At 37.9% G+C, this 25600-nt stretch overlaps 1 protein-coding gene and 1 long non-coding RNA gene across 8 annotated transcripts in view; one reads left to right on the forward strand and one right to left on the reverse strand.

The window, feature by feature from the left end:
• Nucleotides 1–22466, forward strand: part of LOC148151837 (uncharacterized) — a 61559-nt gene extending 39093 nt beyond the window's left edge. The window contains exon 4 of the long non-coding RNA XR_015759818.1: nucleotides 22158–22466. This is a non-coding gene — a long non-coding RNA (uncharacterized LOC148151837). The remainder of the gene's footprint in view (nucleotides 1–22157) is intronic.
• The window catches only part of ccdc171 (coiled-coil domain containing 171), a 265898-nt gene that overhangs the window by 35705 nt on the left and 204593 nt on the right, over nucleotides 1–25600 (reverse strand). For all 7 annotated transcript variants that reach the window (XM_087995453.1, XM_043717546.2, XM_043717537.2 and 4 more), the window contains 2 exons: nucleotides 23200–23254; nucleotides 3914–4045 (listed from right to left, as the gene is read on the reverse strand). In XM_087995453.1, the coding sequence (XP_087851579.1) occupies nucleotides 3914–4045; nucleotides 23200–23254 (187 nt within the window). The remainder of the gene's footprint in view (nucleotides 1–3913; nucleotides 4046–23199; nucleotides 23255–25600) is intronic.

A 25600-nucleotide genomic window follows, 5' to 3' on the forward strand; every position in this document is an offset into this window, starting at 1 on the left:
CCCTTGTTGGCCTGTCTACATACTGTGTCAAAAAACCCTCCTGCACTCATTGAACAAAAACTGACCCATTTAAACTAATTGAACTATAACATTCCCAGTCAATATTGAAGAAATTAAAGACCCCATAACAACTACCTTGTTACTCTCTCTCCTATCGAGAATCATCTTTGCTATCCTTTCCTCTACATCCCTGGAACAATTCGGAGGCCTACAGAAAACTCCCAACAGGGTGACCTCTCCTTTCCTGTTTCTAACCTCAGCCCAAACTACTTCAGTGGATGAGTCCTCAAACATTATCTCAACTGCTGTAATACTACTCTTGATTAACAACACCACCACCACCCCACCTTTTCCTTTTACCATTTTCTTTGTTCTTTCCGAACACCTAAATCCCGGAATCTGCAACAACCATTCCTGCCCCTCCTCTAGCCACGTCTCTGAAATGGCCACAACATCGAAATCCCAAATACTACCCAGGCTGCAAGTTCACCCACCTTATTCCGGATGTTCCTGGTATTGAAGTACCCACATTTCAAACCAACATCCTGATTGCCGGTGCCCTCTCGCGACCTTGTAAACCTATCCCTGACCTCACTATCCTCAAGCTCATGTACACTGGAACTACAATTCCGGTTCCCATCCCTCTGCTGTATTAGTTTAACCCCCGAAGAGCGTTAGCAAATTTCCCCCCCAGAAAATTGGTACCCCTTTGGTTCAGGTGAAGACCATCCTGTTTGCAGAAGTCCCACCTTCCGCAGAAACAGATCCAATTATCCAAGAATCCAAAACCTTCCTCCTACACCATCCCTGCAGCAACGTGTTCAGCTCCACTCTCTTCCTGTTCCTCACTTCACTAGCACCTGGCATGGGCAACTAACTAGAGATAACAACTCTGTTTGTTCGAGCTTGTACTGTTTAATTTATTTTTGGAGGGGAGGAGTACTCAAAGCAGAGATGACCATGAAAATTGGTACTTTTCATTGACATTACACCACTCCATACTCACTCCACTTCATTAACACTATTGAAGACAGCACGTTCATTCCAACAGCTTTAAAAATGTATTTTACTTTGAAATAATTTTAATTAAATGCACTGTAATTGCATAGATTACAATTTTTCAAAAATTATATGCCTTCTTTTTTCTAACAAAATAGAGAGAATTTCATTCTCTAAACCCCTTATAATAACCTGTTCAAAGGAAGAGGGATATGAAACCACTTAGATTTTTAAAAATATATTAATCAATTCAAGAGTCACCATATTTATTGATGTTTCCTCCCAGGTCCAAAAGCATGTTTTAAAGTAAGAAACTGCAGAAAAGATGATAAGCATTGATACTGTGCTTTGAAACATTTTGAATTCTTTCTTAATTCAGTAGATCAGATTTTCTTTATAATGAAGATTCATTGCCACTTAACCTGTGAAGATGAGAGGCCAAGTTTATTTGTCAAACTATTGTTTAATAAAATTGCAAACTGTGTAACTAGGGAATGAAAACTGGAGAGGAAAGGTCGAAAAGTTTACAATTTAATATGGGTAGTAGAGAACTTATAGAACTCACACCAGAAGGAGCAGTTTTCTATTTCAATAGCAAGCTAGAGAGATTCCACTGATAGATTGAGGAAAGATGTAATACAAAAATGATGTGCAGATAATGACTGCGGTTTGTCGAGGTAATGGTTAGCAGCTGCTGGCTGTCCATTCTTTGACTGGAAAAGTCATCTGGACAATTTTTTAGAGGAGGACAAGAGGTATCTCAGTCAATCCAAGGAAGGCCAAGGCATGTCTAATACTAGGCTGTGGAAAGTCAAGAAGCCTGTCTGATTCTGGCCTGCTTATGGACCACAAACCCCTCTGAGGTAAAAACAATCACTGCAGATGCTGGAAACCACATTCTGGATTAGTGGTGCTAGAAGAGCACAGCAGTTCAGGCAGCATCCGAGGAGCAGTAAAATCTGCTCCTCGAATGCTGCCTGAACTGCTGTGCTCTTCCAGCACCACTAATCCAGTCACAAGCCCCTCTGACACATGTCTGCAAAAGGGAAGTCCATCTGATGTAGGTTTGTAAATGGGCAAAATGCCTATTTCATATGGAACTGTAAATCAGAAGGAGAAGCCAGCAGAATTGGTGGATGAGACATACTGGTCAGACTCATTGTGTATTTTTCAAAATGGAGATCTAATGCAACCAATACATTCACTTGCAAGTGTTCCTGAGATGTTACTTTTAATTCCGCAGGGAATGGGTGAGAGGGCTAACTGATATAGGTCAGTAAATGGAAGAGAGGAGTACTTGATGTGGCATTGTAGCCAGGTGAAACACTGTCTCATGAAGGTAGGTATACAGATAAAAGCCTGTTTGATACAGGTCTGTAAATATGTGAGAGGCCTGCCCAGCACATATATATGTAAGTGGGCAGAATTTACTCGCTCATGGTGTGTGGGTGACTGCAAAACCATAAATCTGCATTCTATACCCAGACACATTTTGAGGCATTTTGCAAGTGGTGTACACTTTGTGTCCACGTTATTTTTAGTAGGTTAAACAATGGTTCTTGCAGACACAACTGAAGATCACTCCAACAAAAAAAAAGGAATCATGTAGTTCTTTTACCTAAGTGGGCTCCTGAGCAGCAGTTCCCCAAAAGTTTTCATCTCCTGTAACTGGACGGTTACTCTTCAGCCAAGTACCTGACACCCTGAGCTTACCAGTAGCTTGTTGACCTCAGAAAGGTTCAAGCATCAAGCAAATTGATGGACAGTTCCCCCAATATTAAGTTTCAAATATTGGGATCAGCCAGATCATCCACAATGGTCTTTTCATTTCCATGTTATAAAAACAATGATGAAATTTTCACCAAATAGTGTTTGTTACTGAGTGCTTGCAATATTACATGATGTGTGATCTAATAATGGTGCTGTGGTCATGATAATGGAAAACCAGGTAGTTTGGAAAACACACTATGACATTAAACTGTTTTTACAAAAAAAAGACAACCAGTTCGGTATGAACACATTCCTATACTTACCAGACGATTAATTTAACAAGTGGTGATATAATTAAACAAAGTAGGTTGTTCATATCCTTGATTATATGATTGTTAAGGCAATTTCATGTCATTATTTAACACACTTTTGCCATTACCTGTCTCTCCACGGGGGTTATAGGTTTACAGTTGAATCGAAATGTTTTCAAATGTTCAACCAGCACCTCTTTCATTCGTTTTTTTAAAAAAATGTTAGTAGATCATAATTGAAAATTATTAATACTTGATTAAACATACAAATTTCAAATTTGGTGATCCTTGTGTAGTACTAAGCACCCTGGTGTAATTGTTCAAAGTTTGCAGGATCTCATCATTTTTCAAACTAACATATACTAACTTATACAGCTGTGTAAATTTCCTGAGCCAATGGACAATCACAGAATTCTCTAAAAGCAAATAACCAGTCCATGAACTATTTAAAACATGCAATACACGATACAGGAATATTATGTATGTCTGATTTTCTCTCGATATCTTTCTTCACAATTTTCTGTTGTGAGGTGGTATGGCATACTGTACATGTCACAGGCACCACTTATATTAAGGTTTCTTTTTCCCAACATTCAGGAATGTTATATTCCAGCTTGGTAAGAGTGGTAGTTTTTCATATTCATGGCAGCATTTCCAGTAACTGCATTTGCTTAAATTACCATGCAGAATAGGGCAAATCAGGGTCAGTTTATGTCAGCTACTTCAATCTGGGAACTTCATCAGCCTTTGTTTCAAGGCATTATGCAAAGAAAACTGACATTAAGGGAGCTTTAACTGACAGCAAATGAAATCAATCAGTGAATCACTAAGCCATAATAAACAATCAGCTCCTGAGTTTGAGATTAACTCTATGCTCTATGACAGACCCTAACCTGGAATGAAGCAACCTCGAGTCCATCCTTCAGCCCCTTTGCTTCGAAGATCTCCAGGTGCAATTTGGGTAGCTGCAGGGTGAAGTCATTTTTTGCTGTCACAGACCATGACAGTGAAATCTGATCTCTGACCTGAGGAAGAGAAAACAGCATCAATGGTAATTCCCCTTCAGACACATTAACTAGGATGAACTAGGTCCCCTTGAGCCCGCTGAGTGGACTTGCATTGATCGCTAGGCCTGAAATCCATGAATAAATTTAAGACTAATTGATTTTTTGTTGCAAATAAATCAGTAATTCAGAATAACCACTGAGAATTTTAAAAAGACAGTGTAGTATTATCTGATTGAATTTTTTTTAAAGTTGCCAGGAGTCCTTCTCAAGTCACTAGAATAGCTTTCTCAAACCCTTGAGCAGTTAAATTCTTATGACCAAGTCTACAACAAGCTTTTCAAAGCACTGTGGTTAAAGCAGTCTCTAGGCCATGTCCTTGCATGTAAAAATCTTGCACAGTAAAACATTAAAGACAAGCACAAGTTATACACAGACAGTAACTGGTTTTGATCTTGAAGTGTAAAACAAGCAAGCTGTTTGTATCACACTGCCACCCTGTGGAAAAATACTTTTTTCATCAAATTATTGTACTGTCCAATGTTACCAAGGTTAGAAGAATATTTTAAATGAAATAATAACATTAATAGCAAACTCATTGAAGTTGTAACTTGCTGCTTTCTGCACTTTGGCATGAAGGTACGCACTTGACTAATCTGAATGCAAAGTTTATATATATATATATTTTTTTTTTTAAAATATAATTTGCAGTTCATAACTAGACCAACATGGAAACAAAATGTATCTAAACATAGGCAACAATTATTTATTTTGTAATAGGCTTAAAGATACACTTTCCTGACTAATGTTACTTAGTATATTCAACAAAATTAGGTGTTTACTACTGAAATATTGCTTATGAAAAATAATCAATACGAATCAGGTACTGTTGATGTTAGCGGCCAATGAATATATTGGCATGAATTAGCAATGTGTTGATGTTCACAGCTATTGCAGCACTTAGCTTTAGCTTACATCAAAATTAATTCTGCTCTGTATTATTCAACTGAATTGCAGACTTCACGTTCTTCACTGTTTTTTCATGAAAATATTTCATGTTGCAATTTTAGAAAGAAATTTGTGCTTTTTGTCTGCACTAAAAGCTTCAGGTACATTCAAGCTAATGAGATCCATTCAAAAGAATTGCCTTTGCAACAGAGAGGTAGAAAGTGTTATTAATTCTACTGTTAAATGTCAGCAATAAAAATAATAAAAAATCAGAAAAATGTGACAGTTTTTAAAGTTGCATGATTCTAGAGAAAGCAAGCAATGTTACAGCCATTTTAGAGCAAGTAGACAACCATTATAAGCTACAAACATGGACAACTCAAGCTTACAATTACATTTCAAAGATTTGAAAACGTAAAACCTAAACTCTATACAGAAGAAAATGATGTTTAAACAATCTACTAAAGGGATCTTTTTTCAGAAAAGGAGACTGCTTAAAAATAATTCCAATTTATATAAGTGCTGTGTGAAATTGTATAAGAATATCAAGAATTCTGGTTGGACGTAAATTAGATCAACAAAATTACAAAGTATGACACGTAGGAGACTTTATTGCACTTTGTGCAAGAAATTTGTATTAGTGTTAGGATTTTGATTATAGGAATGCAACTTTTCATTGTATAAACCAAAAAAAAAAACAGTTTTACCTACTCTTGTTAACATTAACACATGGCATCTGCATTGTTCTGTTATATGAGAAAGTTGCCAGAATGGGTCCTAGCTTTATTTTTAATGGTAACACATGCCTTACCCTCATATACCCTCACTAATACTTTTGGTACAGTATAAACTCATGTCTTTTGCCAATTATTGAAAACGCTCAGAAGGTTTATAAATTAAAACACCAGATCACTTAGCTGATGGGGCAGAACTTTTCAGTCATCTTCAATATCCCTCCCTGTGCTCATTATTTACATCATGTTTTCATGGAACTGTGTGGTATTTGGAAACAAATTTCTGGAACACATCACATGAAATTATGTTTTTAGCCTAACAGTTGACTTAAAAGCCCTTGAGCTGCTGATATTAGATGGACGAAAATTATTGTTCAATGTATTCCACTGCCATTTCATTCTGTCCACAAAAATAAAACATTTTTGAAATAAGTTTATTCAAACTAGTTACACTAAAACAAAACATAAAGCTCACAGCTTGTCACGTTCCAAAAATGCTCGAATTAAAATATATCCTCCATTACAGATATGACGCATTGCCTTAAAACATTTTCTAAATGTATTAAAACTGTTTCTTTAAGTGTGAACATAAGCCCCTCACACAATGCCAAAAGTTGAGGCACAAATAATTTATAAAAATTTATTCTTTCACTGGATGTGGATGTCACTGGCAAGGCCAGTATGAGTTTGAGTTTGATTTATTGTTGTCACAAGTATCAAACCAAAGTAAGAGTTGTATTGCGTGCTATACAGGCACATTGTACCATTTAAAAATGCACCAGTGTAGCAGAATAGAGTGCAGAATACAGTGTTACAGCCACTGTGAGAAGATACAGAGAGAGAGAGAGAGAGAGACAGAGATCAATATTAATATTCGAGAGGTCCGTCAAAAAAATCTGACAATAGCAGGGAAGAAGCTGTTCTTGAATCTGTTCATCTGTGTATTCAAACTTTTATATTTTCTGCCTGACAAGAGAGGGTGGAAGACAATATAACTGGGGTGGGCGGCATCTTTGATTGTATTGGCTGCTTTCCCAAAGTAGTGGGAAGTATAGATGGAGTCAATGGATGGAAATCTGGTTTGTGTGATAGCCTCAGCTGTGTTCACAATTCTCTATAGTTTCTTGCAGTTTTGGAAACAGCAGCTGCTATACCATGCTGTGATGCATCCAGATAGAATGCTTTCTATGATGCATTTACAAAAATTGGTAAGTGTCTTTGTGGACATGCTGAATTTTCTTAGCCTCCTGAGGAAGTAGAGGCATTGTTGTGCTTTCGTGAACATCACATCGACGACGCAGGTCAACTAAGACAGATTGTGTTCATCATACCCAGGAACTTGAAACTTTCAATCATCTCCACCTCAGCACCATTCATTGCAAACAGGGGTGTGCCCTCCACTCTAATTGCTGAAGTCAATGACCAGCCCCTTCATTTTGCTGACTTGATGGAGAGATTGTTGTCTTTTTACCATTCCACTAAGCACTCAATATCTTCCTGTACTCTGTCTCATCATTGTTTGAGATCCTACCTACAATGATGGTTATGTAAATTGGAGTTGGGGTGGAATTTGGCCACGATCGTGAATGTATAAGGAGTATAGTAGGGGGCTGGGTATGCAGTCTTGGGGGGCGCTGGCATTGAGGATTATTATGGAGGGGGTGTCACCTATTCTTACTGATTGCTATCTATAGGTCTGGAAGTTGAGGATCTAGTGCAGAGGGGGGAGCTGAGACTTAGGTCTTGGAGATTGGAAATGAGTTTGTTTGGAATTATGTTATTGAAGGTGGAACTGTAATCAATAAATAGGATCTGATGTAGGTTTTCCAGATTAATGTAGGGGCAGGGAGATGGCATCTGTCAGAGATCTGTATGACAGTAGGAAAGGATCAAGGCAATCTGGTGGGGTAGAGTTGATGTTGCCCATCCTTTGAGGAGAAAGTGAGGTCTGCAGATGCTGGAGATCAAAGTTGAAACTTTATTGCTGGAACAGCACAGCAGGTCAGGCAGCATCCAGGGAACAGGAGATTCGACGTTTCGGGCACAGGCCCTTCTTCATTCCTGAAGAAGGGCCTGTGCCCGAAACGTCGAATCTCCTGTTCCCTGGATGCTGCCTGACCTGCTGTGCTGTTCCAGCAATAAAGTTTCAACGTTGCCCATCCTTTAATGCTTTTGAACTGAGCAACTTAACTGTCCTCTGAAATGCTTGGCAAAAGTCATTAATATGGATCTGGAGTCACATGTAGGCTAGACAAGGTAAAACTGGTAAAACTGGCATGCTGCAGATTTGTCCATTGGGTTGAAATAAAGGGAAGGCTAGCTGTTTCATTGCATATTAAAAGATCCGCATGTGGTTCATATGATATTTGTTAGTTTCCTCACCATGATTATTATAACATTGGATGGAATATTCTCATTTGCAGTTGAAGTGTGCTTTTGAATGAGATTCATGGTGCTTGGTCTGCCATGACTTAGAGCAAAATTTTCCCACACAATCACCTCCTCTTCATTTCACTAATTATGCAACTGAGCTCTTGGGTGTCTTTCATGGAGAACTGTGCAACCAGAGAAAGAAAAACATTCACTACAGCTGGGACCTTCCATTGGACATGCAGATAGTGCCATATTTAAAGCTCAGACTGCAAACCCCTTCATAGGCTGTAAAGCAGCTGGAGGGACGTCATTCAGGGCATGGCACAGCAGAAAGGAAAGCTTGCTCCCTGATTCGCAGGCAGGAACCTAGAGTTAGTGGGCAGGGTGATGGAGAGGAGGGCTGTCCTATTTTTAAGCTGATAACCAGAGACGAGGCCACCAGACATAGCTAACTCAGACACAAATTGTAACTTTGGTCAGTGCTGTGTTCCAGGTGAAGCATGACACCTAGCAGTGCAGGAATACAGTCAATAGTCTTTGAGATCTGCAAGGCTAAGTATTTAAAGGTCATCAGCAGACCATTTCAGATACTGCAAGCCAGAAGCTGGCCTTCATACTGTTGTGCTTCATGGCTATGGCCCAAAGGAAAGGAGAGCTCAGTGCCTACTTTACAGACAGTATCCTGGAGGATGTGGTAGACAGGATAGTGGAGAGGATGACAGCTCTTTTTGCTGCTGAATACCAAAGGAGGCCACACCACCAGACCAAATCAGCTTGAAGGCAAATTGCAGCCTGGCTCAGTACTGTGTCACAGGTGAGGGAGAATGCTCAGCAGTGCAGGAAGATGAATAAACGTCAGCACTTTGAAAAGCGAAATGGCATAATCTCTCTGCTTCCTCATTGCTCACTCAACTCAGCAAGGCCCAAGGATTACAACTCTCTCTACTGCATGCATATTATCTAATCAACAGCTCTCACCAAGCTCTTGCTCCCAAACTGCTCACCCTTGCATACCCCTGTTCTTCTTACTGAACTCATTGGGGCTTATCTCGCTACATCTGCTCATACATCACCACTAACTGTCCTTCCATCATACTCAATCCCTTCCTTTGTCTCATTGCTAGAAACACTGGCCATCGCTCCAAATTGCTCCACATTCGTTTTTTACACATGGCCATTTGCTTGAAGTACATGCAGTGTGTTTGCCATGTAAACTGCTTGCACATGAATAGTTGTGACAGTGGAGTAGCACAGTTCTGCCCGGTGACATATTTGCCCCTTGACTCTAAAGTGCTACCAGACATTAAAGCTGCATGCCTCTCCCTCTGATCTAAAAGGCAATATAAGCCACAATGGTTGTAACTGGACTCGTAGTTCAATGACCCGGGTTAATGTTCTGGATGTGAATCCCAGTATGATAGATATTGAAATGTGAATAGATACATAAAAGAAGCTAGCCTGATGATGACCACCTAACCACAGCTGACGTGTCATAAAATTCCATTTGATTTACCAATGTCCTGTTGTCCTTATCTGGTTTGACTACATATTACTCAAGACCAAAGGAAATGTGGTTCACTTTTAACTGTTCTCCGGGCAATTTGGGATAGGCAATAAATACTATCCAGCAAGGTACACGTCCCATGAATGAATATTAAAAAAAAACAAATGTGACTCTCACAGAAGATTATAGTTCAAAAATCAGCGCTGAGGTCAGTGAGAACGCTAAAAAAACAGGTTAACAGCCAAAAGAGGTGTCCTGTGTAATGTATGAGATGCATGTATCACTGCATGTGCAAAGTGACCTGCAAGAAGCTTAAGGATCCTAGATGTTCCCGAGCTCCAAAGTGCTTAAGGCCTTAATTGTTGTGAGAATTGGTTTGAGAGCAGGCTCAATGTAGTGAGACTGGTGGTTTGTCAGCTCCAACGTCTGTGGACAAAAAGTTGAGGATGATGGAAGCCATGAAGAATGCAGTGTCTTTGTAGTAAAGAAGCGGATGCTGACTGGGACAAGTATTCAGTAAGATGAAGCCACTAGGTGCCTGGTCTGATTTATATATCAAACATTTGCACCATCTAGATTCTTGAGGATGCAGATGAGAACTGGAAGTGGCAAATAAATAAGACAAGTTCTCGATTTAATGAGATAAAAATGCACCGAAATAGGTCGTTGCTACTTGAGGTGATATTCTGATGTCTTCATTTAAGGCTTGTAAGAAATCAAAAAAGATTTTCTTGATGTCAAGAATCTGACTTTTAAAATTCTCTCTATGGCAAACACACAACACGTGCTTCAAGCAATGGCGATGTGCAAAAAGCGAACAGGAGCAGTCTGGGGAGTTGCCAAATTTTCCAGCAATGAGACAAAGGGAGGGGTGGAAAATTTGAATTATAGCAGGGCAATTTTGATTTTAAAAATGAAAGGGACACTCATGGAAAGAGATACCTTTTCTAAATGTATGTTAACATTCATTTTGCTTAAATAACTTGCTTGGGAGAAAGTGAGGATTGCAGATGTTGGAGATCAGAGTCGAAAAGTGTGGCACTGAAAAAGCACAGCAGGTCAGGCGGCATCCAAGGAGCAGGACAGTTGACGTTTCAGGCATTTCTGATGGAGGGCTTATGCCTGAAATGTTGACTCTCTTGCTCCTTGGGTGCTACGTGACCTGCTGTGCTTTTCCAGCACCCACACTTTGCGACTCTTTATATGCTTGCCCCACCGCAAATTAGCATGTCTGTGCTTGATTGTAATCCAAAAATAAGATATTAAAACACCTTTTTTGTACAGCTGAGAATTTAACACGACAGTTTAGTTTTAGAACTTAGAACAGTACAGCATAGAATAATACAAGCAGGGTCATAATGGAATGTCTTGTTGCATAAACTCACCATTGCTCCAGCAATGTTACATAGATCCTTTTAAATACTGTTTTTCTGCTTTATCCAATACACTCCTAGTTACAATGTGCTGAGCAGCTTAGCAATACAAGGATCATTGATAAGAAAAATGCCAGGGCAGGAGGGCAGTTAGTGAGAGTGGAGAGATAAGTATGATCTCAGCGGTGCTCATCATTACTTAAGAATTGCATTTTTAAATCCAATTTTAGAAAGTAAGTGTGTTATGTGTAGAAAAAGTAACTGCTTTCAGAGCATATTTTACAAAAGAAATCAATTTTCCCCTTTTTTCTTAAAAAGTAATCCTTTTTATTCTGGATTTTAACTTTAGGAATTATTTTGGCTGAGTTGATACGTTCAAGATAAAAATACTGTAATGTAATTTTTATATAAATACTGGGTCTTGAGCAAACCAGTTTTCCATGCTCTGGGCTGGACACAAGTCATTTGTGGATGTAATGGAGCACATCCCTTTGGAGGTTATCAGATCTGCATACATACAAATTTTTTGCTGTAACAATTATCACAAAAATAAGTGCATTCAGCAAGGGTCTCCTCATCTTTAGCTCTGTAGTAAATGTATAATTAAATATTAAAATACTTCTGAAAAATCTTTCTTTAGCCTTTTTACAGAAATTCAGGCTGATAAAAGGAAAAACTCAAGTGAATTAAAGTGCTCAGATTTTATCAACATCAAACCGCAAGTGATTTCTTTTGCCGTCTCCATCTCACAGCTACAGTCAATAGATCTAAATATTTTACTGCACCCTGGCCAATTTATTGTTTGATGTTTAAAAACTCACCAAAAATCAAAGAAAATTCATTAAATCAGAGCCCTCCAATGACTTGCAATCATCTTTGAAAGTTGAGTTTAACTGCAATATTGATAATTCTCTTTTTTCTGTGACAACAGCCACTCGGGAAATGTTTGGTGTCAGAATACAAAAGAAGATTGCCAATAACAGCAGGGAACAATGTTCATATTACACAAAAGACCAAACAGTGTGGCATTCTACACTGTCTTTCTGTCAATAATATCTGATTCACTATTCTCTCCCTGTTTTTGCTGCCCCCCCCCCCCACCCCACCCCACCTAAAATAGGACATTCTTTTTCTCTTTTTCTACATTAAAAAAATACATATTTGAACAAACCTTGCTTTAGAAATCATTTACTGGATAAAGTTGAGCTTTATTATGATAAACAGCTTTGGCAAAATTTAAAGACAACATTTGTGCCTCTTGAACAATGCATTTGTTTAGCATATTACTAATGACATGATGTAAAAATAACATATATAACTGAATATTCTAGTCATAAAGCCTTTTTGGTAAGATGACTAGAGAAAATGCACTATTGTCAATGTTAGTAGTGCATTGAATTTACAGCATGTACATTTTAGTGCCAGATTTTCAATTATATTTATGGATCTTTAAGTACTTTTCAATCATAAGCTAAAACGAATTCCTGAGACTGAACTATTTTTGGGCAAAATTGATCTTAATTTGCATGGCTGTATAATTTTATTGAAATTAAATCAAGCATTTCTAATGAGATGACAACTCTGACAGGAATTGAAGTCAACTTTATATCACGGGAACTATAAGAATATACTCTATGCTTATGGCATTGTGGTCAAAAACCATGATATTCTTTAAAACTGCTTCTAGAAATAGACAACACTATGTATAACTGTGGAATACTGTCCTAAGTAAGAAGAAAATCTCCATAACTCATATGCAATTTTGTCATTTCTGTGTTGCGCATTCTGCTTTGCCAGAAGGATAATATCACACATCTAACATCTAAATAATTTGATCAGTTAAACAAAAGTAACAAAATCTTTGTAACTTTTAGGATAATTTTGTTCCCCAATTATAGGGCAACTATAAAAATTTATTTGACTAATATTTCTTATTACAATTAAAGGAAGAAACATGTAGAAAATCATTGAATATTTCTTAAAGTATCTTCTGACTGCAAAAAATCTAAATACTACAATCACTTTAAGCCTTTTAAAAACTTTAAGAGCTCATATTATTTTAACTTACAAACTCAACAAGAGTGCTTTGATTCTAAAAGCAAAGAATGTTGCTGAAACATTACAGGATTAAAGCTAAACTTCTGCAAAATCTGTAATTGATAAATGATACAGGAGTTCATTTTCAATACTATGTTGTGAAACTCTAGATTATAGCCATACATTGGTGAAGGAACAACAATCTATCTCCATGCTAGAGTATTGTGTGACTTAGGAGTTGAACCTGAAGTGACCATCTTCCCAGAATGTTTGCAAAACTTACAATTCTTGGTGGCAAGGGTCATAGGACAAATAAATACTGACAATGTAAGCTTGGTACATAATAAAAATCAGACTTCAGAACATGTTCCATTTCCAAATAAAAGGCTGAGAATGAGTCCCACTTAATGAACTGATATGTTCGAAACCAGGTCTCCATGAACTAATCAGTGGTCCACAATTTAGAGTGACTACTGTAAAAGTCAGTTTTTACAAAAATATCTAGATCAGAAAAAATCTACTTTACCAGTCCACATGTTACTCATAGCTCACAATTAACCAATTAACATGTTTCAACTGTTCCTCCGTCCTGATTGCTGTTTTCTTCAATCATGATGTGGAGGTGCCGGTGTTGGACTGAGGTGGACAACGTCAAAAATCACATGACACTGGGTCATAGCCCAACAGGTTTATTTGAAACCACAAGCTTTCAGAGTCCCGCTCCTTCTCTCTCACATTGCTACTTGAGGAAGTAGTGGGGGTCCGAAAGCTTGTGATTCCAAATAAACCTGCTGGACTATAACCCATTTTCGTGTGATTTTTGACTTTCAGCAATCACACCCTCTTCTAATTATTGAAATGTAGCAGCCCACAGTTTAAGTAAAATCTAAAAGAACTGTGGATGCTGTAAGCCAGAAACAAAAACAGAACTTGCTGGAAAAGCTCAGCATAAGTGAAGAATATCAAAGTTAACGTTTCGGGTCTGGTGACCTTTCCTTGCAATTTAAGTAGGCTTTTGCAGCTTGCCCGTCAAAAGTATGAGTCATGAAATCCAATATTAGTTTAGCCCGGAGATTACCTATTCAGGTGCATCACAAATTCAAATATTACACTCAACTATTCTTAAAAACAACTAGCAGAAAGTGAGGACGGCAGATGCTGGAGATCAGAGTCGAGAGTGGGGTGCTGGAAAAGCACAGGAGGTCAGGCAGCATCCGAGGAGCAGGAGAATCGACATTTCAGGTAAGAGCCCTTCATCAGGAATGAGGCTTGTGAACCAAGAGGGTGGAGAGATAAATGAGAGGAGGGTGGGGCTGGGAAAAGGTAGCTGAGTGTGCAATAGGTAGATGGAGGTGGGGGTAATGGTGATAGGTCAGAGAAGAGGTTGGAGCGGATAGGTGGGAAGGAAGATGCACAGGTAGGACAGGTCATGAGGGCAGTGCCGAGTTGGAAGGTTGGAACTGGGATAAGGTGGGAGGAGAGGAAATGCACATTAATCTTGCAATCATTTTGATTTTTATATTACAGAGCTGTTTCTGCAATGGTCAGCTTGCTTAGCCTTGTTTTGGGTAATCAGTTTTTCCTCCATGAGCATTACTCTTAATTTTCCATCCCACAGTTCTCTGAAAATATCTCCTCCCACCAACCACCTCCTCCCTCCACATCCCCTTCAATCTGACAACAAACGATTTCTTATGGATGGTAGGATGGTAACATGACTTCAGCACCTGGAATCTCCATTGACACAGAATATCTGAAACTTCATTCTCTGCAATGGTGGCTTGAATGCAGAGATACTCAATTTTCCTTTACTTTCAAAGATCTCTTGAATCAGCCCTGGCAAAACCTACCTTCTAATGAAAGCCAGAGGGCAAAAGTTTAGTCAAACCTCGGATTTAAATTCCAGGGCTGTAGTTGCCAGCCCATGTCTCAATTAATTCTAATTTTCAGATATTAGATTACCTGACAGGCTGTTTTACAATCAATTATTATTACAAATGAATAGTGGTCCTTAAAAGGAGCTGTAATGAGATGTTCAGGTGATCAAGGTTTGAATTTACCAGTCAATATAACAGTATTTCCATTGCTAAATAGAGCAGGGATGAAGGAAAAGTAGTAAATTATTCAGCTTAGGAGTGCTGTAATCCTTATGCTCCACATGGATTTAGCCTTAAAGTCTACACTACAAATGGGAACAACTGCACATTTGCACTCTAAGAATTCACATGCAACAGCCCAAGGCCTATTTTATGATACCACATGGGACAACATCCCATTCAACATATACATGACTCAGTGCTGTACTGACTTGGTATTGCTTTATCTACTAAAGCTTTACAAAATATAAAACAATTTAATATTGGTCAAATGATAAACATGATCACAGTACTAATCCAACAAATTATTACCAGAATGACAATGACATTCCAATACTAAAAACTTAGCTTTACTTTTGAGACTGCAGCCATCATTGCTTCAAAGAAGATGGAGTGTTTGAGCAGATTAGTTAATCGTAACTAGAAATTCTATTATATTGTATTACTCACCTTTTGTACTAATATAGACTGGTATCGTTTATTTGCTGTAACTTAACACAAAACTCCTTTATCTGTTGATTGCTCAAGTTCAACCCTGATAACTGGGGCAGAACGGTGCTGAAGGATGGCATGGTAGCTCAGTGATCAGCACTGCTACCTCACAGTGCCAGGGACTGGGATTTGATTCCACCCTCCGATGACTATCTGTACGGCGTTTCAGCATTCACCTTGTGTCTGTGTGGGTTTCCTCTGGGTGCTCCATTTTCCCTCTCACAGTCCAAAGATGTGCAGATTAGGTGGATTGACCATGCCACATTGCCCATAGTGTCAAAGATGTGTAGGCTAGGTGGATTAGCCATGAGGAATGCAGGAATATGGTACTGGATGGGAAGCTCTTTGGAGGGTCAATGTGGACTCGATGAGCCAATTGGCCTGCTTTCACATTGTAGGGATTCTATGGAATTCTATGGAATAACTGATTTTCTCTCTACAATCTTTAAAGTCACATGTGTTCAGTAAAATGCCATTGTAGAGCTGGCTGAGTGAGAATCAATACTTACACTCCTTACAAATTTAAATGCAACCAATGAGTTTCTGTTCAATTCATCTCAAATGTTACAAGATGAAATAACAAGTTACATTGACTTAAGTGAGATTGAAATATGACTCACACTAAATTTCATCGTCAACAGCATAACTTAATACTGAAAAGCCATGATATGGAGATGCTCATGTTGGGCTAGGGTGGACAAAGTTAGAAGTCATGTGACACCAGGTTATAGTCCAAAGGGTTATTTTGAAATCAGAAGTGCTGCTCCAAGATCTTGTGATTTCAAATAAACCTGATGGATTATAAGCAGGTGTTGTCGGACTTCTAATATTGAAAAGCTGAAGTTTATAAAGAAGGAGATCTGGACCATACACAATATTGGAGGATGTCATAATATAAGTGATTTGAGCCACAATTTGTCAGGTGGGTGCACAACTTAGAAAGTAAAAAAAAAATGAACAGCTTTGGAGCTTAGGAGAATGAGAGATGCCCTTATTGAAACATCCAAGATCCTGAGGGGACTTAACAAGTCAGATGACGGGACAATATGTGACAGTGACAGGATTGGACAGAATTAGGATGGATTTATGAAATGGAAATCATGCTTAACGAATCTACTGAAATTTTTTAAGGATGTAATTCGTAGACTTGACAAGGGGAAGCCAATTAATGTAGTTTTACTTGGATTTTCAGAGGCTTTTGATAGGGTCCCACAAAGACATAAAATTAAAGCATATGGGATTGGGAATTGTGTACTGACATGGATAGAGAATTGTTTGGCAGACTGGTTTGAAACAAAGAGTAGAAATAAACGTATCATATTTCTGAATGCCAGCCGAGGACTAGTGGGATACCACAGGGTTTAATCCGTGGACCCAGCTATTTGCTATATATAAATATCTACACACACACACATAATATATTGTGTGTGTATATGTATATATGTGTATGCGATTTAGATGAGAAAACTATATTAAATATCTCCAACTTCGCAGACAACACAAAAGTTGGGTGGAGGGTGAATTGTGAAGAGGATGCACAATGATTTGGAGAAGTTGAATGAGTGAGCAAATGCATGGCAGATGTAATAAAATGTGGATAAATATGATGTTACCCATTTGTGTAGAAAAAAACAGGTATTTGGCAGATTATGCAAATTAAGATAAATTTGGAAAAGAGATATGCAACAAGACTAGTACACAAGTCGCTAAAAATAAGCATGCAGGTGCAGCAAGCAGTGAAGGCAGCAAATAATATATTGGCCTTCATAGCAACAGAATTCAAGTACAGGAGCAACAATGTCTTGCTATAATTGTATAGGACCTTGGTGAGACCACACCAACAGTACATAAGACTTTCAGTCTCTAGGTTTTTGACAGTATCGTATGTAGTTTTGGTCTTCTTATCTGAAGGATGATGTTCTGGCTATGGAAGGAGTGCAACAGATGTTCACTAGACTGAATCCTGCGATTATACCTCTTCCAATATGAAAGCAGTCTGGATCAGTTCGGATTATATTCACTAGAGTTTAGAAAGATGAAGTTGGATCACATGGAAACCTATTAAATTGTAAATGGAGTAGAAAGGATAAATGGAGAAAGGATTTTCCAATGACTGGGTAGTCTAAAATCAAGGTCACAGTTTAAGGATACAAGGTAGTCCATTTAGACCTGAATATGAAAAGAAATTTCTTGACACAGTGCTGAACTTGTGGAATTGTCTATCATGGAAAATGGTTGTAGCCAAAATACTGTTTTTTTTAAGAAATTGTTACTTATTGTTCTTATGCCTAAATGGATCAAAAATATTGGAGAAAGTGGAAAGCAGGGACTATTGGATGATCAGCCATGATCAAATTAATGGGGGGAGCAGGCTTAAGTGCTGAACAGCCTACAACTGCTCCTATTTTCTAGGTTTCTCTCTGTGAACATTAGAAGTAGGTGACACAATTTGAAAGAACGAGATCTCCCCCTTTTTGTCTCAGAGATAGTTAGTCTGAGGCATTATCTTACCCAGAAAGCAGCGGAGGCTGGGTCATTGAATTTTTTCAAGACTTTGAGGTCAATAGACTTTTGATAGAAAAGAAAGCCATGGTTCATTGGGTGGCAGACAAAAGGTAGAATTTAGGCTGCAGTCAGATGAATAAGAAATGATTTTACGGAATAGCAAAGTGGGGTCAAAAGGTCAAAATGGCCAATGAAAATCCTCAGGCTTCTATGCTCCCAAGCTTTCAGGTAAGTTAAAATGTTATAAAATTTCAGAATGAAGAAGTATTCCTCACTTCTATTCTGCATTAAGTAGCCTTTCTTGAACTTCAGACAGGAATATTAAAGTACAACAGGCAGAATTATTGCTGAGCATTTCTCCATGAAACTAAATAATTGCATATATAAGTACATGAAAGAATAAGCTGATTTGCAAAGTGAATATAGAGTGTGCTACTCAATGTTACCAACATTACAGCATCAAGATTTCTGGTGAGTTACAGTATGCAAAAAAGGTATAAAGGGTAGAACAACGGACCAGGCTACCTTTAACAATTTGGAGTAGAAGAACATTGTTAAATACAGTGATAGCATATCTTATAACTTTATCCCCCATTACTACACTGCGACGTGACAACAGACTCCAATAATACTGGTAATATTACTATCCTGCATATCCAATCATTCCTTAAATAGTTCAAGTAGTTTCAATTCTTTTCCTCAATGAGATGGAGGCATGTCTGAATGCTGTAAAATTGACCCAAGACATCATGTACTACCCAGCTGTTCTGTAAAAGCACAGCTTTGATCCATCAAGGTTTTTCCAATCTCTCTGCAGTTAAAAAAAATCCCAATTTTGAGTAGGTCAGAATGACATGAAGCAAACCAACTGATGACACACTGAAGAGTACAGCTGTTTGATTATGACAGTTACTTTAAATATCTAACACCTGCATATCTTACAAATTGATTATTGGAAAAATGTTCACAATGTAATTTAGCCATATCTTCCCAGATTGTTAGCCCTGACATGATCTAGGCAAAGTCAATTTTTAGTTTGCTTTGCTTTATTTGCTGACTGTCACCAGGATTCTATTTCTCTCTGCTACACAAAATTAGCTTTCCAATTATATACAAATAAAATGATTACTGAATTAGGTTGTAGTAAATATTTGAGCTGATGGCATTCAAAACAGGCTATCACTTATTTCCAAAGGAAAACATTTTCCTGAAAATGTCAAACTAATTTGCAAATGTGTCATAGAAAAGCATGGATAAAAACCAATTACCCTTCCAGTTACAATTAGTCTTATAATGCCTTGATAAAAACTGAAATAACTGCAGATCATATACAAATCAGAAACAAAAACAGCAATTCTAGGAAATGTAAAGCAGTCTGAGGAAGGGTCACCAGACCCAAAACGTTAACTCTGATTTCTCTTCTCAGATACAGTTATAGAGTCATAAAGATGTATAGCACGGAAACAGATTGTTTGGTCCAACTAGTCCATGCCGACCAGTTATCCCAACCTAATCTAGTGCCATTTGCCAGCACTTGGCCCATATCCCTCTAAACCCTTCCTATTCATATACCCACCCAGATGCCTTTTAAAATGTTGCAATTGTACGAGCTTCCACCACTTCCTCTGGCATCTCATTCCATACACACACCATCCTCTGCGTGAAAAAGTTGCCCCTTAGGTCCCTTTTATATCTTTCCCCTCTCACCCTAAACCGATGCCCTCTAATTTTGGAATCCCCCCACTCCAGGGAAAAAACGTTGTCTACCTGTCCTATCCATGCCCCTCATGATTTTATAAGTCTCCATAAGGTCACCCTCAACCTTCGACACTCCAGGGAAAACAACCCCAGCCTATTCCAGCCTCTCCCAATAGCTCAAATCCTCCAACCCTGGCAACATCCTTGTAAGTCTTTTCTGAACCCTTTCCAGTTTCACAACATCCTTCCAATAGAAAGGAGACCAGAAATGCACGCAGCATTCCAAAGTTGCCTAATCAATGTCCTGTACAGCCGCAACGTGACCTCCCAACTCTTATACTCGATGCTCTGACCTATAAAGGATGCCGCCAAACCTGCTGAATTTTTCCAGCAATTTCTGTTTTTGGTTCTTATAATGCCTGGAATTGTTTGGTATTTCACAAGCTGTCAGGTTATTTTATTTTGATCTGCTTCAATTATACAATCTGACTAACTTTTTTTTGAATGATTTAATTAATTTTAGTTAGAAAACATATATTGTACACTTTTTTAACAGAGCTAGGCAGGTCCCTTTACTACAATAAGTCAATTCATGTGGACCAGTATGCTACAAGACACACATAAATTGTTAAGAAAAGTTATAGTTTTATCTGTTCACTTTTCTTTCATTTTACAATTTTAAAAAATCCCAGTTACACCTTATGCTGTGTTTGAAATATTCAGATCTTGGTTTGATCTGCTACTCTATTCAGTTTTGGGGCTGGGTAGTCAAGGCTATAGCACAGTTTCCAGATAAGAACAATAACAAAAAGTTAGACCCTTTGATTTATCCAACCTGCTCCATATCACTGTTTTACCTTGTGTATCACAATACATGCATTCCCAACCTTCTCAAAAACCTGTGATCTGCTGGCAGAGGCAAAACAAAAACACTATTAAGAACTCAAGTTTAATGAGGTCATGGCTGATCTGTAGCCTTACTCCATATACCTGACTTTTTTAAAAAAAATAGAACCTCTACAGTGAGAAAGAGGCCATTTAGCACATTAAGTCTACACCGACCCTCCGAATAGCATCCCATTCTGACCTAGCCCCTACTCTACCCTATTTTCACATTTACTATGGTTATCCCTCCTAGCCTGCACATCTCTGGACACCAAGTACAATTTAGCATGGCCAGTCCACCTAACCTGCACATCTTTGGACTGTGGGAGGAAACTGGAGCACCCAGCAGAAACCCACACAGTCACAGGGAGAACATGCAAACTCCACACAGTCACCCAAGGCTGGAATTGAACCTAGGTCCCTAGTGCTGGCGCAACAGTACTAACCACGGAGCCACTGCACCACCTATATCTTTGGCCCGTATCCCTTAATACCTTCGTTAAACAAAATTTATCTATCTCAGATTTAAAATTAACTGATCTAGCATCGACTGCCATTTGTGGAATAGAGTTCCAAACCTCTACAACCCTTTGTGTGTAAGACTGCATCCTAAAATCGCTCCTCAAAAGACTGATGCTAATTTTTATATTATATCCCCCGGTTCTAGAATCCACAACTGATGGACATAGTTTATCTTTATCTACCTTATCTTTTCTTGTAAGCATCTTTAAGATATACATAATAGAGATTGTAAATGAGAGTGCCTTCGGAAAAACCATTTTAAACTAGCTTTCTAAACACAGAACATTGACAGCAACATCATTCTATATGCAGAGAAAATGAAACTTGTGACTCAATAAATATGTTTTACTAAAATATCACTTTGGTTTTCGGAACCAAATCTGCAGGCATTAACCACAGTTAACATGAACACCACTGTTACTTGGAGTCAAGTCCCAATGTCATTCATGACTAAGTAAACCATATTCACTACTGTTTATAAACACAGTGTTACAACCACAGAACCACTGGAATTAAAGAATGCATCCCATTCTTTAATATAACCTCCAATTTTATTGATGTAATTTAATAATCTCAGATATATATTCATGAAATCTTAAGTAACATCATGCCGTGAATGATGTAATTGAACTTTACTATTATCCATTGATGTGATTGTTGACAGATTTGGTGCTTGTTTATTCATTTATAGGATGTGGGTGCTGTTGGCTAGGCCGGCATTTATTGCTCATCCCTGGATGCTAATTCAAGGGAAGGGGAGAGAGAGAAGACTTTTAAAAACAGTGATTTCACTGACAGGAGTGATTTTAAAGCATGATGTTGATTAGATTTTCCCTGGAGAGTAATCATGGATTAATGATTGCCAAATTTGAAATTTTGTTGTTCATTCCTTTTCTTTTTATCATGTGGGAGATCAAATGAGATAGAAAATTGACTGACATCATGAAATGTGCTTTTTATGTCCAGATTGTTCTTCAAAACAACATTCAGAAGGCAGGCTTCATTTTTGGAATTTATACAAATCACATTAAAGAAGATTAGTGGCTTATAATACTTTTGAAATCTAATCATGGTTTCCTAAATAATGGCCCTGGGCTTCCTCTGTTTTTTGCTGGTGTCATCGAGACTTCAAGTTGTGATGGAAATTCTGTCTGCACAGATACAATGTTCTCGATTGCTTGATACCTGTACGATATTTGATCAGTTCAATACTCATTCTATTTGACAAAATATGTAATCTGTGTTACAGTTGTTATAGTCACGGAACATTGTGATAAGCCTGAAGTTAAATTTAAATAAACTCATTGAAGTCTTCGATTGTTTGACTCTTTGCCTTCCTTTATGAACTTTCTAGCTTCAAGACATATGTTATTGTTTGCTGTACTGTTAAAAAATAAAACATGTTTCTGCAATGCAGCTATCAGGAATATCAAGATTTCCTAATTTGGGTTTTTACACAGACAGATGCTGTTCCAATAATGGACTTAACCCAAACTCAGAAAAGCACACCTTACTTCACTACTATGACATTTTACTTCCTACACCGTTTACTCTCATGCCTGTTCTGATACTAATTAATTCCAACTTACGGGAAATTTCTTCTGATGGATTCGCATCCATAAATGACTGAACACAAGCTGCCCAAAATCATGTCCCTTAGGGTGCTTTATGGACAAGAGAAGAGATACTTAATTTGCTGCTAATTGGCTTCAAAACAGCCAGAAGTATGTGTGGCGTGGGAAAGAAAGGTGCACTAGTGAAGCATGAGCGTTTTTGGGTAAAGTCTATTCTGGAAGCTGCTTAAGTGGACCATGCTGAATTGAAACCTAGGTCCTAGGTATAAAGTAAATCTCAAAAATTATCTCATGAAACTGTTCTGTGAAATGCACAGTCTACAATGTTTCTTTTTTTATATATAAGAACAAAGTATCATCTTCCTGATATGTATATGTTTGCTTTGTAAACTGTATCATCAGTAAGCAATAAATTCAAAATAAATTTACACTACCTGCTTCAAGGCATCATCCACACCTTTCATGTATCTGACCAAGTTTTCTCTGTCTCTGTGTGAGAAAAATACAGATTTTATCTAAATATGAATGGAAGGAAAAATTGTAATTTGATGTTCTTCATTCAGAGTAATAAATAGCTTATAACAAAAACATCTTAATTCTAGAAAAAATGTTATTCTATTAAATTTAGAGAAAAATAGCAGAATTTTGTGCATTAAATATATAAATGATTAATTGCAATAGCACATGATTGTAGGCCATCTTAAACTTCTACTTAGTGCAATAGGATTTCAGTGCATTGAAAAACCAATATTTGTGCAATTAAGTTATGTCATGAATAATGTACACTTAAGAAGTATCTATTTAGTAAAATGCCTGAAATTCCAAAGCAAGATAGACTTGAATATACACATGCCTCATATAAAACTATAATATAATTTTGCAAACAATTAATTACGTGTGGCAACTTGTTAAATAAACAAATGTGACAAAATATCCTAGCAATAAGAAGAATGATTATTTATAATAGCTAAAGTACCAGTTCTCATCAAATAGTTTCCAGTAAGACTTTATGACTCACAAAAACTATAATTAAAAAAACACAAGTTGGCCTTAGTTTAAAAGGACAGACTTTCCTTTCTAATTGCCTTGTCATGCATTTAAAAAATTGTGTATAATACCTGAAAATTCAAAGAAGCCAAGTCGTGCAAAAATACTGAACAATTATCTATATAGTAATGAGACAATCACATTCATCATCTGCATCCTTATATATCTTGTCCACATATCTTTTGAAATAACCCTAGCCTCTTTCAAATGTTTACATCCATTTGACAGGAGGCTTAATTATTTGAATTTCTGAAAGACTGCTTTTACCTTGTTCTGAGTCAAAGCACTGTTGACACAACAGAAAGTGTGTTTACATTAACTGATATTTGTTCTGTTAATTGAGTTATTTTATCTCTTCAAACCTTTAGGAATGTATTTTAATTAAAGTGGTTGGATTACTACATTAATTGACAAAGTATAATTCATAATTATACAAACCTATAACTAAAGCTACAAATGCACAATTACATTACAATAATTTGTTCTTATTTACTTTTTGTTAGGAATAAAAATGTAAATGAATATTAAGAGCTCCTTCAAATACAGATACAACATCCAAAGTTCAATGTGCAGCAATACCGTGAAAGAGCCACCCCAATTTAATAGTCACTGGCTAGTTAAGCAAATAGAATTAGGAGGCTGCAATTGTGGTGGGTAGAACAGTGGTTGGCATTATAGCTGTGGGGACTGGGAATGCAAACTTATTCCTTAGTGGCCCACAAAAATTCAACATGTACTTTTGAAGCTTCTTCAATTCTAAGAAACTTATTGGAGAAACGCAGTCGACCACATCCAACCTAAACTGCCAACCCAGAGTTCTATTTGTACCACTGGAGTTCTGATTTCCAAATGTGAAAAAGGGATCTGTAACCAGAAACAAAACAGGGCTTCCGGACACCACACAGTTGGGCTGTTCAAATGGCCACCATTTTGGTGTTAACAATGAGGGCAATGCAATTGACACCATTCGAAGGCTGGTACCAGCCACCTTGATGGCAGGTGAAAGGTGCAAAAATCAACTACCTTGCATTTTAGCAAATTAAAGAACACTTGGGCGGCACGGTGGCACAGTGGTTAGCACTGCTGCCTCACAGCGCCAGAGACCCGGGTTCAATTCCCGACTCAGGCGACTGACTGTGTGGAGTTTGCACATTCTCCCCGTGTCTGCGTGGGTTTCCTCCGGGTGCTCCGGTTTCCTCCCACAGTCACAAAGATGTGCGGGTCAGGTGAATTGGCCATGCTAAATTACCCGTAGTGTTAGGTTAAAGGGGTAAATGTAGGGGTATGGGTGGGTTGTGCTTCGGCGGGTCGGTGTGGACTTGTTGGGCCGAAGGGCCTGTTTCCACACTGTAAGTAATCTAATCTAATCTAATCTAATCTAATCTAATCTAATCTAACTAATTGCTGATGGTATATGCAATAAAGCACATTGCATCACCAATGGATCACCATTTGATTCAATTAATAAGATTACCTTTAAAGTTTATACTTCTGCAAGGTTGCAGTTTCAGAAATCCTTTCAGAGGAGAGGATCACTGGATTTGTAATTCTGAAGGGGGATTCCATGATTTGTTTTAACCTTTACCCTCATTATTTGACTAAAACTTTGAGTACCTGAATTGATCCTGACTATCACCTGATGAAGGAGCGTCGCTCCGAAAGCTAGTGTGCTTCCAATTAAACCTGTTGGACTATAACCTGGTGTTGTGTGATTTTTAACTTTGTACACCCCAGTCCAACACCGGCATCTCCAAATCATGAATTGATCCTAGCTTGCTTAGGTTTTGC

This window comes from Chiloscyllium plagiosum, unplaced genomic scaffold, assembly GCF_037043375.1.
Source record: "Chiloscyllium plagiosum isolate Xiang-an unplaced genomic scaffold, Cpla_swu_hap1 HiC_scaffold_2, whole genome shotgun sequence".
In the NCBI taxonomy this organism is placed as follows: domain Eukaryota; kingdom Metazoa; phylum Chordata; class Chondrichthyes; order Orectolobiformes; family Hemiscylliidae; genus Chiloscyllium; species Chiloscyllium plagiosum.